Source organism: Tripterygium wilfordii, chromosome 14 (genome assembly GCF_013401445.1).
Source record: "Tripterygium wilfordii isolate XIE 37 chromosome 14, ASM1340144v1, whole genome shotgun sequence".
In the NCBI taxonomy this organism is placed as follows: domain Eukaryota; kingdom Viridiplantae; phylum Streptophyta; class Magnoliopsida; order Celastrales; family Celastraceae; genus Tripterygium; species Tripterygium wilfordii.
This window is the reverse complement of record NC_052245.1, coordinates 2276220-2292302: the sequence shown is the minus strand read 5'-3', so window position 1 is coordinate 2292302 and position 16083 is coordinate 2276220. Positions and strand designations below refer to the sequence as shown.

The following is a 16083-nucleotide window of genomic DNA, read 5'->3' as shown; positions in this document are numbered from 1 at the left end:
TGCTCGCTAAAGAGGGAACCAGGAGATCTTCAGACTTTATCATATGGTTTTAGCCTAGCTTAACTTATTGTAGTTCGCAAAGTATGTAATTATTGATAAATTAAGGCCATCCACATTGATGCCCTTCTGTACTTTGCTTTCTTTTCAAATTTATCTTATGCTTATAAAAAAAAAAAAAAAAAACAGCAGATGTTAAAAATTGCAGGACTATGTTCAGTAACCTCGGGAGCTCTGTTTTGCAAAATTCCGTAGGATGGCCTGCCTAATTTAAATAATCCAACTCACGGCAGCTCTCCTGGTTTGGACACAGGTAGAATGAATATGTTTCATCATTATCATTTGGAATATGTTACATGAGTTTTTGAGAAAATTAACAGAAGTTCAGGGGCATTAAATCTTGACATGCCAAATCGCTCTCAATCAAAACAAAAATCAAAATCACACCAATCCATTGGGAAACAATATCAATGCTTTGCGAGCTAGATTCTATCTGGAAAAGAAAAAAAAAGAAAAAAAAATGGAAGAATGAACTGAAGAGGGGCATAGTCACAACGAGCTAGATTTATATAACTTAATTTCTAAAATTTTTGTTCTCTTTTGGAGAAAAAGAAAAGAAAAGGAGAAGAAATTAGTGAAAAACAGGTACTCCTCCACACTGTACTTCTAACTAAGCTGCCTTGCAAACTCAGAAGCGACATTCTGAATGATCAACATGCACTTTCCACAATAAAAGAGGCCAAATCAAGAGGCTCATCAATGGATCTCTCTCACTTCTTGCGAGAAACCTCTCTAGCTGCGCTACCAAAACTAAGTATTGGTACACATGGATAAATAGAAGAAGAAAATATTTTTTAAGACAATGTATTAAAACAGATTCGAACACAAACCTTGTAACATCGTCAATTACCTGGTTTTTGAATTCCCAAGAGTAAGCTCAAGATCATCAGATATGCATTCCTCATGTATCCTCTCTCCCTCCCAAGGCTTCACAAAGCCAGTTGTATTACTGCCGAATGCAAACTCGGCTACAATCTCATCTGGCATCGGAACATCTGCTGTATTGTCAACACCTGCAGCAATTGCTGGAGAGCATGTACCACTTTGCATCGGACTCCACATTCGAGAGCCTGCACCTGATAAAAGCTCCTCTTTGAAGCCAAATGGATTTCGAGAGACAAGGCTGAATGTCGGAGATGATGGCCCACTTTGGGGGATCCGGAGACCAGCAAGCCATCCCGAATCAGGCAGGGCCTGGCGGCCAGGACTAGGTGGGGTAGATGAGGGCATGATAGAATAGTTCTGTCCTGACCAAGCTGGGCCTATAGTTGCATCCTCCCAGTCATTTTGGGTACGAGGAGTTCTGCATGTTGGGGAGCTCAATGGAGGTGTCACTGGAGCACTTGCAGAGCCTGCATGCATGTAAAGGTGGAAGGGGTCTTTGGATGAGGCTGATGATGAGCTAGAAGAGAGGTTCTTAAACCATGGAATGAGGGCATTGGCATTGGATATGTAACGGGATGGGCTTGGGAAAGAAGAGGAAGGTGGACTTGGATTGTAGGATGCACATGGACTTGGTTGGTACGAAGAGCACGGGCTAGCTGATGTAGATCCTCCTACTATGTCCATTCGTTCCACAGGCTTGCAACCCTGCAGCCATGCTAAACGATGATCAGGTTAAGTTAAAAGAGAGATAATTGTTGAAAAACTTTTAAAGTATTAAAACAAGAAATGTATGCACAAAACTATCAGACAATCGAAAATCTGAAATAAGTACTCAAGCACCAAAAATCCCTATACAGCACCATAGAGCAAGCTAAACGCACCAGTCCAAGTAACCATTTCTTAATAAATATATATTGTTCTTCTTTTCCAACTGCATGATACATGATCATAGTCATGTATTAATCATGAATCTGGAACTGCTACATTTGATGTTGCCAATTGGTCAATCATGCAAAAACCTGGGTTCTTAAGTGAATAAGTGAAATCCAGTTCTTATCCGATCTTGCACTGATAAAAATAGAAGATTGTTTAGATTTCATCCCATGACAATGTATCCTATTGACCCCTTCAAGTCATCAGGTAGAGATGAAATTTATCCTAAGCTCTGCTCACCAAATAAAAAGATTGAACAACTACCACAGGCCAAATCAACGAAGTTTAAAAGTCATGTTGGGCAATAATCTAATTGTCACCCAACCACAACTCCAGTTAAAACTTAAAAGAAGTTAACAATGGCGTTATCAACATATTTGCACCCAACGGACACACCATCCATCTCTACATCTCCTGTTGTTCCTCAATTAAATAGACACTCTGCACACGTTTTAATGCTTCATTAGAATAACACAATCACTTAATTCAGAATTTTCAAAAAAAAGTGCATCCAGAATTCCATATCTACTCTGCTCCTGACAATTGATAATTAAAACAGCACCGCCCACTACAAATAAAATATCAAATGATGAAAGCAAAACATCAAATTAAAAAGTTCCCCACTAAAAGTCCAAAGCGACCTCATTGTCTCTGTAAGAACAAAATTTATAGCTTTGGAGGTCTGAAAAGGTTTTTTTTTTTTTTTTAAAGATTCAGAGAAAATACAAGAATTTGATAGTTGACAGAGCAAATTTTTACCAGCAAAAAAATGAGGAAGAAAACAAAGGAAGTACTTGCAAGTTGTGATCACCAAAAGATTCGTAAAACAGCGTAGAGAAAGCAAAAGTCTCTGAAAAGGTGAAGACAAAGAAACGGTCCCGAACAGAAAGTTCAATCTACGGTATGGTCATGTGACATAGAGAGGGGTATTGAAGTCCTTTCGCTAGTTCTATGACTAAGTCCTCTGGCGTCATTCGTCTCGAGTTTTGAGCTGTTACGGTCGTCGTGTTCATATGGAATCATACACTAATACAAGATCTTGTGTTCCGTGAAGCTTCGCCGGAAAATTAATTTTCATAAAGAAAAATTAAACAAAAACTTGTAAGATCTAACAGACGCCATAGCCACAAGCAATCAAACAATCCATCGATCAGCTCAATTCCATATTTTATATCTGTTGCCACACCATCGGCGCAGCTTATCACCACTCATAATGCATTTAGTCAAAGAAATATTCAGAACCAGTAACAAAGTAATAAGCAGCGCCAGTCGCGGGGTTGAGGTGACGATTTTGACTTTACCTTTCTGTAGGTGGTGCCATCCTCTTCGACAGTCCAGCCGGCCTCGTTGCAGAGAGCTTTGAGGACCTCGTTGTTGTCGCAGTGTTTAGGGAGCTTGTATTGGCCATAGGTACGGAGACCTGCGTAGATCTTGGCAGCAATCGCTCGGCGTCTCCTCTCTCTCCTCTTATTGTTCTCCCTCTCTTTCCAGGAAGGCATTCTGGTCCCCGTTTTCATCAACAAATAATTCACACCAGGATGCAACCACCGGATAGTTACTTTATCTGAGAAATTGTTGGCTTGAATGAGATTTCTGGCGAGATTCCTTCTATAAAACTAGTTATGGGGGTGGAGAAAGAGACCGAGTCAGAGAAAGATGCAGAGATACAGTAAAGTCGTCGAATAGGGAGCAGTTAAGTTCTCGGAAGGTGAGCTAATTACATAATAAGACACGGACAGTTCCCAGATTTACGAAGATGCCACTGCAAGGGAAGGGAACTAGGAAAGGGAATGCTTTTTTCCAGAAATCACGGGGTAACACGTGTCGTATCTTTTTTAATAAGGAGGATGAGACCTTTTCGTAGCAAAGTATTCGCATTTGTTATAAAATAAACTCGAGAAAATATTGATCTGAGCAAGAAATTCTACTCACGCCGATAAATAGATTGATCGTCTGTAATTAAAAGCATATTGACGTCTACTACAGATGCTCTATCCAGATCAGAAGGGACATTAGAGAGAGTTTATAATTTATTGTTTTCCCCGTTGAAATTGATATGGTAAAAAATTGTTTGCTAAATTGAAAGTAATACCTGTAAGCACGAACTGATTGGGGAAGAAAAGGCAACATATATATATATATATATATAGAGGACCATGTAAAAAAGTTGAGTTTGAGATATTTATTTACTGGGCGTTAAAGCAGAGTGGGGGGCGTGTGTTGAGATCCCACATCGGAAAACTAGGAGGAACAAACCTAGCTTATAAGCGCAGACTCTTCCCAATCTACCAGCCAAGGTTTTCATGGGATTCAGCCCATGGGCCTTGGTTACAGCCGGCCCGCAAGGGCGTCGGTTGGGCTTTGGTTGGCAGGAGGGTTGGTCTGTGGCTGTGGGCCGGTGTGGTTCTCATCATTGGTGCTTTCATTGAGAGGCACTCACGTTTGCGGAGAGGGCTGCTGTCCGGGAAAGGGCTGCCGTCTGTCGGGCGAGCGTAGCCGCCAGGCGAGTGCAGCCGCCAGGCGAGCGTAGCCGCCGTGGACGTCGGCTCCCCAAGGGGGGAGGTCTGTTGAGATCCCACATCGGAAAACTAGGAGGACCAAACCTAGCTTATAAGCGCAGACTCTTCCCAACCTACCAGCCAAGGTTTTCATGGGATTCAGCCCATGGGCCTTGGTTACAGCCGGCCCGCAAGGGCGTCGGTTGGGCTTTGGTTGACAAGGGGGTTGGTCTGTGGCTGTGGGCCGGTGTGGTTCTCATCAGCGTGTTGTAGCTGTTGGTGGCGTTTGGTTGGTTGGCTGGCTGCGTCACTCAAAACTATTTTTCCACCCTAGCTCGCACACAGCGTGAGTCATAAGCGACTTGGATGATAAGACAGAGCCAGGTGGAGGTGGTTAAACTATCTTCTGAAGGGTTGGTACGGGCGAGGCCTACCTGGACCTGGTATGCGCCACCTTCCAAAACTGGGTTGGTTAATGATTTTCTGCAGCTAAGTATCGCCCACAACTCTACTCTCTACTCTCTACTCATTATTATTATTGCCTTCTGTAATAAATGAACAGTTGGTGAGTGAATACTGAAACAAGTTTAATTTATCTTTGAGTGCTGAAAACATAAATAATTAACTATTCATACAAACAAGGATTAATAGGGTGGGACCCATGACTCTCATTATCCAAACCCCCACGTGCGCCGCGGACCCGAACACGTCTTCAATGAACTGACCACGCACTAGTTTATAATTTAGGCCCATTATGTCTTAGCCCGGATTACCCGAGCATTGGCGGGGCCCATGACTCTTGAGGTCTGATCATATCGTTAAAAAAAAAAAAACCAGTGGGGTCACGTGATGTCCCCATATGCCTGCCACTGCCACCCATGCGGAATTTATTTGCATCCCTTTTATAACGGGATACATATATTTACGGATCTCGGCTCATATTATCAAATAATTGAGATATCAACTGTTAGAATATTTGTCATATTTTCAATAAATATATTGTGCTCTACCTTAGACAGTATCTTCTAGTCAAGTTTGGACATAAATTATATGTCTAAAATCCGGATCTAAACATAAAATTTTTGTCCAATTTAAAACTGGGTCCAAACACATAAATCTTATATGCTTTACTTTCGTAAACACGTGTTGTTGTTCTACTCGAAACCTGTTATGAGTTAGAATCTCACATCGATTAGGTAATGTTCCGCTATTAATGGGTCAATGCCAAACTTATTAGATTTGAAAAAAAAAAGTCTTATTGGATGTTAAGGGTGGGCTTTCATTTTATTAACCCATTAGTCGGGCAAAATGAAAGTGCAACCACTGTGGGACTCACTTAACTCATAACAAAACCTTTTTTTTTCCCACCCCTAGTCTTTTTCTCTCCATTGAAATTTCCATACACCTCCACTCACATAACATGCATCACTATTTTCATTTGTTAACTCTCTTTCTTTCTCTGTCCTTTCTTGGAAATTCAATGTAACATTTGAATGAAATGCATGGAGCACATATCAATAATTATTTGATTAACTATATACAGCATTCTACTTCGCTAAAGTAGCTACTAACCATTAAGAAAAATTATGGTATGTTTGGTAGAGTTTATATTTAGAAAAAATAAATTACTTTATAGATTGTCAAAAAATAAATTAACTGTATAAATTGTACTTCTAACCCTAACTTATTGATGCGGACGTGGTAAGCAAAAGAGAAAGAACAAAACTGGCCGTGCAGCAATAGAGAGAAAATTCTCTGTTTGTGTTTTATTCAATCAATAGCTACCTCCCATAATATGCATAACATAATATAAATACTCAAAAGAAATTAACCCTACGTCAACTACTAGTACCAAAAAGGAAACACAATACTATTAAGACTCCTAAACAAATGGTAGCTAAAATAAAGAAATAAAGGAAACTAAATCTTGAGGTATCAATCAAGCCTTCTTGTATCAATCAAGTCTTCTTGTTACGATCCCATGCCAAATAGAAGTGCTCAGCAGCTGCAACTGCATCATCCTCCCCCACGACAACAGAATTTGCCCGCAAATTCGCAGAATCATCATCGTCTGAATTATCACCCGTATAAGGCAACAAATGGCGTACATTGAATACATCGGCCGTACGAATATGACTGGGAAGCTTTAAACGATAAGCGTTGGGATTAATCTTTTCAACAATTTCAACGGGGCCAATTTTTCGAGCAGCCAACTTGTTATATTCACCCGCGGGAAACCGATCTTTTGTCAATACTGCCCACACGAAATCCCCCACATTATATTCAACATGGCGACGGCGGAGGTCTGCCCTGTGCTTGTAGGAAGCAGTAGACTCCAACAATTTGAGTTTAGCGAGTTGGTGACCATGCTGAATGTTGGTAACAAAATCGTCAGCACCACCATGAATTTTAACAAGCTCCGTAGGTGGGGCAAGGTCCAGTGGAGAACGCGGATGTAGGCCATAAACAATGAAAAATGGGCTCTTACCGGTACTTCGGTTAATGGAGTGATTGAAAGCAAATTCAGCTTGATAAAGTGCTTGATCCCAGGACTGTAAATTAGCTTTCACAAGGCAGCGCAATAAATTCCCTAACGACCGGTTCACGACCTCCGTCTGCCCATCTGTTTGAGGATGATAAGCACTACTAAACGTCAGCTTAGTGTTGGACATACGCCACACACTTCGCCAAAAATGGCTCAAGAATCGAGTATCTCTATCGGATACTATAGTGATAGGCAGCCCATGTAGACGATAAATCTCTCGAAAGAATAATCCCGCAACGTTAGAGGCATCGGTCGTTTTTTTGCAAGCAATAAAATGAGCTATTTTGGAAAATCGATCCACGACAACATAAATAGAATCCATACCCCGTCGAGTGCGCGGAAGTCCCAACACAAAATCCATACTGACGTGAGTCCATGGTTGATCCGGTATGGGCAAAGGAAGATATAAGCCAGCATTGGTTGAAGTCCCTTTAGAAAGTTGACAAACACGACAATTTGAGACAAATCTGCTCACTTCACGCCTCAAGGATGGCCAATAATAGGAATTGGACACAAGCTGGAGTGTCTTATCACGACCCATATGACCTTCCTCATGCATCTCCCGTATGATCTTTGCTCGAAGGCTAGACTCAGGCACACAAAGTTGCAACCCCCGAAATAAGAAGCCTTGGAGCACCGAATAATCAACTGAGTTGCCGGCGGTGGCCTCCTCCCAAATTGGAGCAAAATACGCATCAGATGCGTATAAGGCAGTAAAAGACTCAAATCCCACCACTGTATTTTTCATGGTCGTGAGCAAAGAACTCTTGCGACTAAGAGCATCAGCAACTTTGTTCAAGACGCCAGACTTGTGCTTGAGAACAAAATTAAACTGTTGTAAGAACCCAACCCAACGTGCATGTCTGTCCGAGAGCTTGTCTTGGCTGCTAAGATACTTCAGTGCCAAGTTATCAGAATAAAGAACAAACTCTTGATGCAACAGATAAGACTTCCAATGTTTAAGAGCTTGAACTACAGCATAAAACTCCACATCATAGATAGAATAATTTAACCTGCTACCATTCAATTTTTCACTAAAGAATGCTATGGGTCGGTTTTCTTGACTTAGGACACCACCAATACCAACCTTTGACGCATCACAATGTAACTCAAAAGGCCTTGAGAAATCCGGGAGTGCTAGAACAGGTGCGGTGGTGAGCTTTTCTTTAATTGTTTCAAAAGCGGCAGTTGCTGCAGCATTCCAATTGAATTTTCCAGCCCGCATACAGTCAGTTATTGGTGCCATAAGGGTACTAAAGTGGGGAATAAACCGACGGTAAAAGGACGCGAGCCCGTGGAAACTCCTCACCTCCGACAAGTTTTGCGGTATGTTCCAACTGCGTATTGTCTCCACTTTCTCTTCATCAACAGCAATACCATCACCGGAAACTATATAACCCAAAAAAAGGACACTACTCTTCATGAAAGCACATTTTTTAATCGTTGCACATAAACTAGCATGTCGTAGGGCAGTAAGTACTTCTCGAAGATGTTGTAAATGTGCATCGGAGGTAACACTATATATAAGAATATCATCAAAATAAACAACGACAAACCTTCCAATAAAAGGTCGTAACACCTGATTCATAAACCTCATAAATGTGCTTGGTGCGTTGGAGAGGCCGAAAGGCATGACGAGCCACTCATATAGCCCTTCTCGCGTTTTAAATGCAGTTTTCCACTCATCCCCCGGCCTTACTCGAATTTGATGATAACCCGACTTTAAATCCAACTTGGAAAAGATCGAAGCCCCACTGAGTTGGTCTAGCAAATCATCCAACCTTGGAATAGGGAACCTATAACGCACTGTGATTTTATTTATCGCTCTGCTGTCTACACACATCCTCCAGGTACCATATTTTTTTGGGGTAAGTAAAGCTGGTACTGCACATGGACTCAAACTTTCCCGAATGAACCCCTTTGCTAACAATTCCTCTACCTGCCTCCGTAATTCTTCATGTTCTTTCGGACTCATGCGATAGTGCGGACGATTTGGTAAAGTAGAACCCGGGATTAAATCAATGTGATGTTGTATATCTCGTAACGGTGGTAAGCCTTGAGGTAGATCGGCTGGAAACACATCTTGGAATTCTCTCAAGATCGGCTGAACCGGTGTGGGTGCTGTACCCTCATCCATCGTGGCTTCTTTACCCACAAAGACGAAGACGACCCCACTTTGCTCAAGTTCCTCTATAAACTCAGGTCTGGTTAGCATATTTGAAGATTCTCCCACTATGGCCTTCGTATCACTCTCCTTTCTGGGCACCAAAACAATTTTTGTTTTGTCAAAAACAAAACTATAAGTATTCTTTCTTCCATCATGCACTACCCCTCGATCAAATTGCCATGGTCGGCCCAACAACACATGGCACGCGTCCATGGCTACTACATCACACCATAATTTTTCTTTGTAACGCGGTCCAATGGATAAAGGAACTAAACAACGTTTTGTTACCTTCACATCAGTCCCTTTTTTAAGCCAGGACAGTTTATAAGGACTAGGATGTTGTTCAGTCTGCAGGGCTAACTTGTTTATTGCTTCCTCAGAAACGACGTTCTCACAACTGCCCGAGTCGATCACTAACCGACACACTTTTCCACCTACTGTGCATGTGGACTGAAAAATATTGTTCCGAAGCCAATCCTCTCCTTCCGATCCTCTTGGAGCAAGATATGAGCGACGCAACACCAACAAGAGGCCAACATCCCCTTCCACATACTCCTCATGCGCACAAGCATCAAAGTTGGGATCACCAGAGTCATCAAAAGTAGGCTCGTCTTCACTTGGTTCATTATCCACGAACAACCCCTCCCATACTTGCCATCTTTTCTGCATTCAGCCATGCGATGCCCTAATTCTCCACATTTAAAGCACCTCCCAGTCGACCCACTGCCTTGTGGTCGACTGACTTGGCCACTTATGAGTGGTTTGGCCACCTCTGGCAGTGGAGCACCAGACCCGGCTCTCTGGGACTGAGGCCCAACAGTTCCAGTCTGTCTATTCACAACTCTTCCCCGCCCCAATGATGACTCCCAGACCGATATTCCAGGTTTCTTTTGTTTTTCGCAAACTCTAGCACGTTGATGAGCCTCTGACACCGTGAAAGGGTCAAAAAGGTTAACCACACTACGATACTCCTCCCGCAATCCTTTGATGTACCGAGCCGTAAGTTGCTCATCATCCTCGGTCAAATCATTCCGGGCTACCAACCAATGAAATTCAGTAGTATAATCATCCACTGATTTCACTCCTTGCTCCACTCCCTGGAGTTGTTGAAATAATAGTTTACGGTAATTATGCGGCAGGAAGGCTGCGCGCATGTGCTTCTTTAACTTCTCCCATGAATTCAATTTTGACTTGCCCTGCCTAAACCAAGTCAGTTTATGTTGTTGCCACCAAGCTGCTGCCCGACCCCGGAACCTTGTGGCTACAAGTGAAACTCTCTTAGTTTCAGGTACATCCTTGAAATCCAGAACCTCGTCGACAGCCGTCACCCAATCAATGAACTCTTCAGGCTGACCGCTCCTTTGAAATTCAGGAATTTCGATACGCAAACCGGCCTCCCACCGCCTTGGATCCGGATACCTGACATGCCCCCTGTCCCCGGCAACAACATCACCAAAGGGGTTAACTGGTTCATCGTCAGACACAACCTCATCTGCCACATGCAGATTCGGTGGCGGATTATGTTGGGGTCGTAACATCCGCAGCGAACTGCTGTGTTACCAACTCCAGCTGTCTTGCCATTCGCTCCTCCATCCTGCGTTCCATCTGTTCGAAACGTTGATCGAGCGTAGTATCGTCCCGTACATACACCTCCTCCAAAGTAGCTTGCCGTCCGGCACCCTGTCTCTTTGGCGGCATGAGTGGAACGTGCTGGCTTCGATACCAACTGATGCGGACGTGGTAAGCAAAAGAGAAAGAACAAAATTGGCCGTGCAGCAATAGAGAGAAAATTCTCTGTTTGTGTTTTATTCAATCAATAGCTACCTCCCATAATATGCATAACATAATATAAATACTCAAAAGAAATTAACCCTACGTCAACTACTAGTACCAAAAAGGAAACACAATACTATTAAGACTCCTAAACAAATGGTAGCTAAAATAAAGAAATAAAGGAAACTAAATCTTGAGGTATCAATCAAGCCTTCTTGTATCAATCAAGTCTTCTTGTTACGATCCCATGCCAAATAGAAGTGCTCAGCAGCTGCAACTGCATCACTTATCCTTGGTAATTTTATGATCTTATATTATTTTGAGCATATGTGGAACATTTGACAAAGCGGTCTACACTCACAGGGGTGGTGCCCAGTACTAGAATTAGGGAGCAAATAAGTGATGGGGTAGCACCACTCAAAACTTTTTTGGTGTTATATATATGTCGTTGCCCCAAAATTTTTTTGGGATTATTTATATATCGTTCATTAAAAAAATATGAATCCAAAATGAAATATTGTATTACAAAAAATCATATCCATAAATTATTTTAGATTGTAATCTACGAATTCTCATGTGTTTGGTAATATTGAATAATAATGTCATCAGAGATTTGATCACACACTTATTTCTCAATATATGTAAATAGGTCGTCATTGAGTCATTAATCTCCCATCCGATTTAGCAATTGTTACTTCACAATCTTCATACCTGAAAATGCTCTCTCTACAGTAAATAGGCCGTCATTGAGTCATTAATCTCCCATCCGATTTAACAATTGTTACTTCACAATCATCATACCTGAAAATGCTCTCTCTACAGTTGAGTTGTCGTTGCATGTGAAAAGGTAAAGTTAACGCTTACGAGACTATACACAAGCGGATAAAATCATATTATTTCTTGTTACAACCATCTTCTGTACAAGATTAACAATTTCATGAACACTTGTAAATGCATTATTTATGCGCAAATCACTAATGTAAATCTCTAGAGAAGAAGGAAGTGGCCGAATACGAGGAGACAACGGAATAAAATGACGTCACGAGAACTAATATTTAAACCTTCGATCTTCAATTCATCTTCAATCACTAAAAATGCTCAAAGCATCTGTTAGACTAGTGTGACCCAATCAACTGCATATATCGATCAGCCTGTTTACTGCATTTCTAGATTTTAATTTGTGCCAGATATTTAAGTCTATTGGGTTAAGAAGAGGCGCTTATCGAGTGACTCACTCCATCTAATTTTTAAATATATAATAATAATCTTTTTTTTTGGTCTGTACTACTAGAATATATTTACACATTCATTGTATCTATCTATATAAATATATATATATGTGGATGTATATGCGCATCGTCTTCTACTTGTCATTTGTCAACAGGCGAGTGGACAGGAGAAGGAAGGGCTTACGATTCCACAAAATTAATGGCATCGTCAAACGCCGTCGGACAGAAATATTGATCGATCCAATCAAAGAGCAGCTTTCAAGTAAAAAAGTCATCTACATTTAGGTTTATTAATATACAATTAACTTGTATTAACTACTTTTACTTGGCATTTAATTTGTTTTTAGCATTAATTACTGTTATAATAAAACCAACCCTGATAAGATTTGTTTACGAATTAGACCGAAGAATCTTCGAACATTGCAGGGGAGACTCTTCTGGTCAAAGCGTTCTTGAATTCAGGTAATTATAAATGCTCCCATTCTCTTAAAACTTCAAGTATTCTAAGAGTTGGAATTTTAGGTGGAAGCTTCTTCTGTGTTTTCCCTTTTTGTATTGGAACTTGAAACCGTTGTCAAATGTTTTAACAGAAACCAACTGTTTGTTTCCACGCTATCGGAATTATTGGCATCTGCTGTATTTGGGACTTTTCCAGTTTTGTTGGGGTTTGGAGATTTTGGGGTTTGTGGGTGCTCATCATCATGTTGTGCTTTTGATAATCGAATTTGATTTTGATTGTATTGGGAGATTGGGGAATTGCGATATCTGTGTTTCTGGAGAATCAAGGGTTTCAAAAGTTTGGAATTTGGATGGCGAATTATTAGGGTTTTTTTGGGATACATTAGGAATTTTGACCCAACGATTGAGGTGGTTGACGGATTGCTGCTTGGTTTTTGAATCTTTGGTGTTTGGGGATTTGGGGTTAATTAGAATGGAAGAGTCTCAGGGCAGTTCAAACTCGCTGCCTCCTTTCCTTACAAAGACGTATGAGATGGTAGATGATCCGGCGACAAATTCAGTTGTCTCATGGAGTCAGAGTAATAAAAGCTTTATTGTGTGGAACCCTCCAGAGTTTGCTAGGGATTTACTACCGAGATACTTCAAGCACAATAACTTCTCCAGCTTCATTAGGCAGCTCAATACTTATGTAAGCCAATTGCTTTATTCATATCTTTCTCTACTTTGTTTCATTTTGGGTTCTGATATATGTTATATTCCTTATCTATTGTGTTATACTTATATTAAACTCATTCCATGTTTAAATAGGGTTTTAGAAAAATTGATCCGGAGCAATGGGAATTTGCAAATGATGATTTCATAAGAGGTCAGCCACATCTTATGAAGAACATCCATAGGCGAAAACCGGTTCATAGCCATTCCTTGCAGAATCTCCATGGTCAAGAATTTCTGTCCTCTCAAGTAACTGATTCTGAAAGGCAGGGTTTTAAGGACGGAATTCTTAGGCTCAAACAGGAAAAAGAAATGCTCATTTCTGAGTTACAGACAAATGAACAAGAGCGGAAAGAACTTGAGCGGCAAGTTCAGATTTTGATGGAGCGCTGGAGGCAAATGGAACAAAAGCAGAAAAATTTGGTTTCTTTTCTTGCCCAAGCGTTGGAGAAACCAGGGCTTTCCTTAGATCTTGTTCCACAATCCGAAAGTCATGACAGAAAGAGGAGATTAACCAGAATTTGTTACTTTTATGATGAAGCCAGCGAGGAGAATCATATGGGGAGTTCCCAAGCAGTACCTAGAGAAAATGCAGATGCTACTACTATCGTGGCATCAAATGTGGAGGGGTTAGAGCATATGGAGTCATCCTTGCTGTTTTGGGAGAATACTGTACGAGATGTATCCCAAATCCATGCTCACTTGAATTCTGACCACCTTGATTTGGACGAATCTACAAGTTGTGCTGAGACCCCTGCTTTGTCTCTTGTGCCTCTTAATGTTGAATGTCGGACTAAATCACCTGGGATTGACGTGAATTCTGAGCCTGTTGTCCCAGCTGCTCCAGAGCTTGTTGCCTTGAAAGAACAAGCTGGTGGGACTTCAGCTCCTGTGACTACGGGGGCGAACGATGTCTTCTGGGAGCAATTTCTGACGGAGAATCCTGGCTCGACTGATAGTCAGGAAGCTCAAGCAAATAAAAACGGTGATGATGGGAGAAAGAACGAAAGCATGCCTAGTGATCATGGAAGATTTTGGTGGAACGTAAATAGTATAAATAATCTTGCTGAGCAGATGGGACATCTTACTCCTGCAGAGAAAACGTGAAATTGGTTTATTGTTGTTTCTGGATTTTGATGACTCCGTATATTGGTTATAATAAATCTAGGTATGATTGATTTTATTTGGAAATAATAGATTTTTAACGTTTTGGCCATTTCATTGTTTAGTTTTGCTGGACTAGTTGAAAAGTATTGGTGCTATTATGATATACAGTTTATGAGATGTCCCTTGGTACTAACATTCGACCATGCGCACTAGTGTTTTTATTGGCGTTCATGTGATTCTCTCACAAGCATTTAGACCGACTCTTCCGCATTAAAGCCCCCTGCTTATCTCCTTATCATGAGCCATTTGACAAGTATATCACTCCACTATCTACCCTCTACCCTTATACTTGATTGCTTTTACGAATGTCTGTTTTTGAGTCCTAACTAAAAATACCATTGGGAGGATTATGAATAGTTTTGATTTACACAATGTTCTCTTTCTTTATGTGCTTTGTATAGAAAGTCGAAAGTTTGCTACAAATGCCTTTTTATCACTGTTTTTGTAGAATAAAAGTATATCGCTCACAATGGAAGTTGGTGAAAGTTCGTTGGCATTGTATGGTAACAAGCAGGTTAAAAAGTTGTATTTAGGAATTCATTCTCTGATATTTGTCTATGTAACTTACGAAGAGTATTATGCTATTATGTGGGTTAAGTTGCTTAGCCCTGTTAGGTTTAGTAATTTGTATTGCAAATGGGGATGGTTGTGTTAAGTATATTTTTCACAACATGAGGGAGAATGATAATAGAATTTCCATGGCAGATGGTGAAAAGTAATCTTTTATTTCGTAAATATAGGCAATAATAGGTGTTTTATCTTCCAGGAGGCTGGACATATCTAGGTGTCTTGAAATGTAGATGCTGTTGGAAGGTGTACAATCCAGTAGGAATACTATAAGAATTGACATTTTCATCCTATCATGTTGACGAGTACAAGGTTTTCCTGTCACAATTGTTTCTGCAATTCACTATTTAATCAAACAGATATTGACAACTTGACAGCTGGACAAAAGTGACTGGAAATTGGAGAAGATGGTTTGGTCAAGTTTAGTGAGAACTTGTATGGTGCAGTTAAAGGTCTGATTTATTTCATGTTGAATGTGATTGAAATACTTAGTAGAGTGAGTCCTTTGCTAATAAATGTTATTGTGAATACACTCTGGTCATAGATAGTACCTAGTTCAAAACAACTCTAGGTCAATGAAGTACACAGTCTTCCTTTGCTTCTAAGTTGCAGTAAAGCAACTTTCCATGAGACCAAGGATTCGCCCTTTGTAGTGTCATTTTAAGAATGTTGCTAGAACCTACCCTTCATTTGATACTAAGGGAGTAAGGGTGTTGATAGCACCTGATTCAGCTTTTAGATGTGCCAATGCACTTGTAACTAGCATAGATTGCTTTAGCACATTCCTTATACTGTTGTCTCCAATATGATGACATACCTGAGGCCGCCTTTTCTTCCATCACTAGAAGCTTATGGACATGCGATATGTCGCTCGATCTTGGGAGCCTATCCTCTGAGGTATCTGACAAGGTGTTTGCCTTCTGCCATGCCATGCTAATAACCTGCATGTCTACTTATCTTGCTTTAGCCTGAAAGTGACAATTTGGAGGATATTATGTTCTGGATGACATCTCCTTGATTTGAGAGTTATTGGTTCTCTTTTTTAGGACTCAATCCATTTTAGGTGTAATACATACGATATTAGGGAACTTG

At 40.8% G+C, this 16083-nt stretch overlaps 2 protein-coding genes across 6 annotated transcripts; one reads left to right on the top strand and one right to left on the bottom strand.

Moving 5' to 3' along the window:
* Positions 1-531: 531 nt before the first annotated feature.
* On the bottom strand, positions 532-3925 carry LOC120015164 (BES1/BZR1 homolog protein 4-like). Of its 3 annotated transcripts, none has more exons than XM_038867400.1 (3): positions 3177-3925; positions 888-1647; positions 532-793 (listed from the first exon to the last, which is right to left on the bottom strand). In XM_038867400.1, the coding sequence occupies exons 1-2, from the start codon at positions 3390-3392 to the stop codon at positions 904-906; spliced, it is 960 nt and encodes a 319-aa protein (XP_038723328.1). In that variant the 5' UTR covers positions 3393-3925; the 3' UTR covers positions 532-793; positions 888-903. The 3 variants fall into 3 exon arrangements, with proteins under 3 accessions (XP_038723328.1, XP_038723327.1, XP_038723330.1); XM_038867399.1 differs by having other exon boundaries at positions 908-1647; positions 3177-3923; XM_038867402.1 differs by lacking the exon at positions 3177-3925 and adding an exon at positions 2635-2773 and having other exon boundaries at positions 908-1658.
* An 8290-nt stretch (positions 3926-12215) lies between these two features.
* Positions 12216-14557, top strand: LOC120015754 (heat stress transcription factor A-4c-like). 3 transcript variants are annotated; one of them, XM_038868302.1, is made up of 4 exons: positions 12216-12349; positions 12489-12549; positions 12678-13234; positions 13354-14557. In XM_038868302.1, the coding sequence occupies exons 3-4, from the start codon at positions 13019-13021 to the stop codon at positions 14362-14364; spliced, it is 1227 nt and encodes a 408-aa protein (XP_038724230.1). In that variant the 5' UTR covers positions 12216-12349; positions 12489-12549; positions 12678-13018; the 3' UTR covers positions 14365-14557. The 3 variants fall into 3 exon arrangements, with proteins under 3 accessions (XP_038724230.1, XP_038724229.1, XP_038724232.1); XM_038868304.1 differs by having other exon boundaries at positions 12235-12372; XM_038868301.1 differs by having other exon boundaries at positions 12232-12549.
* The last annotated feature ends 1526 nt before the right edge of the window (positions 14558-16083 follow it).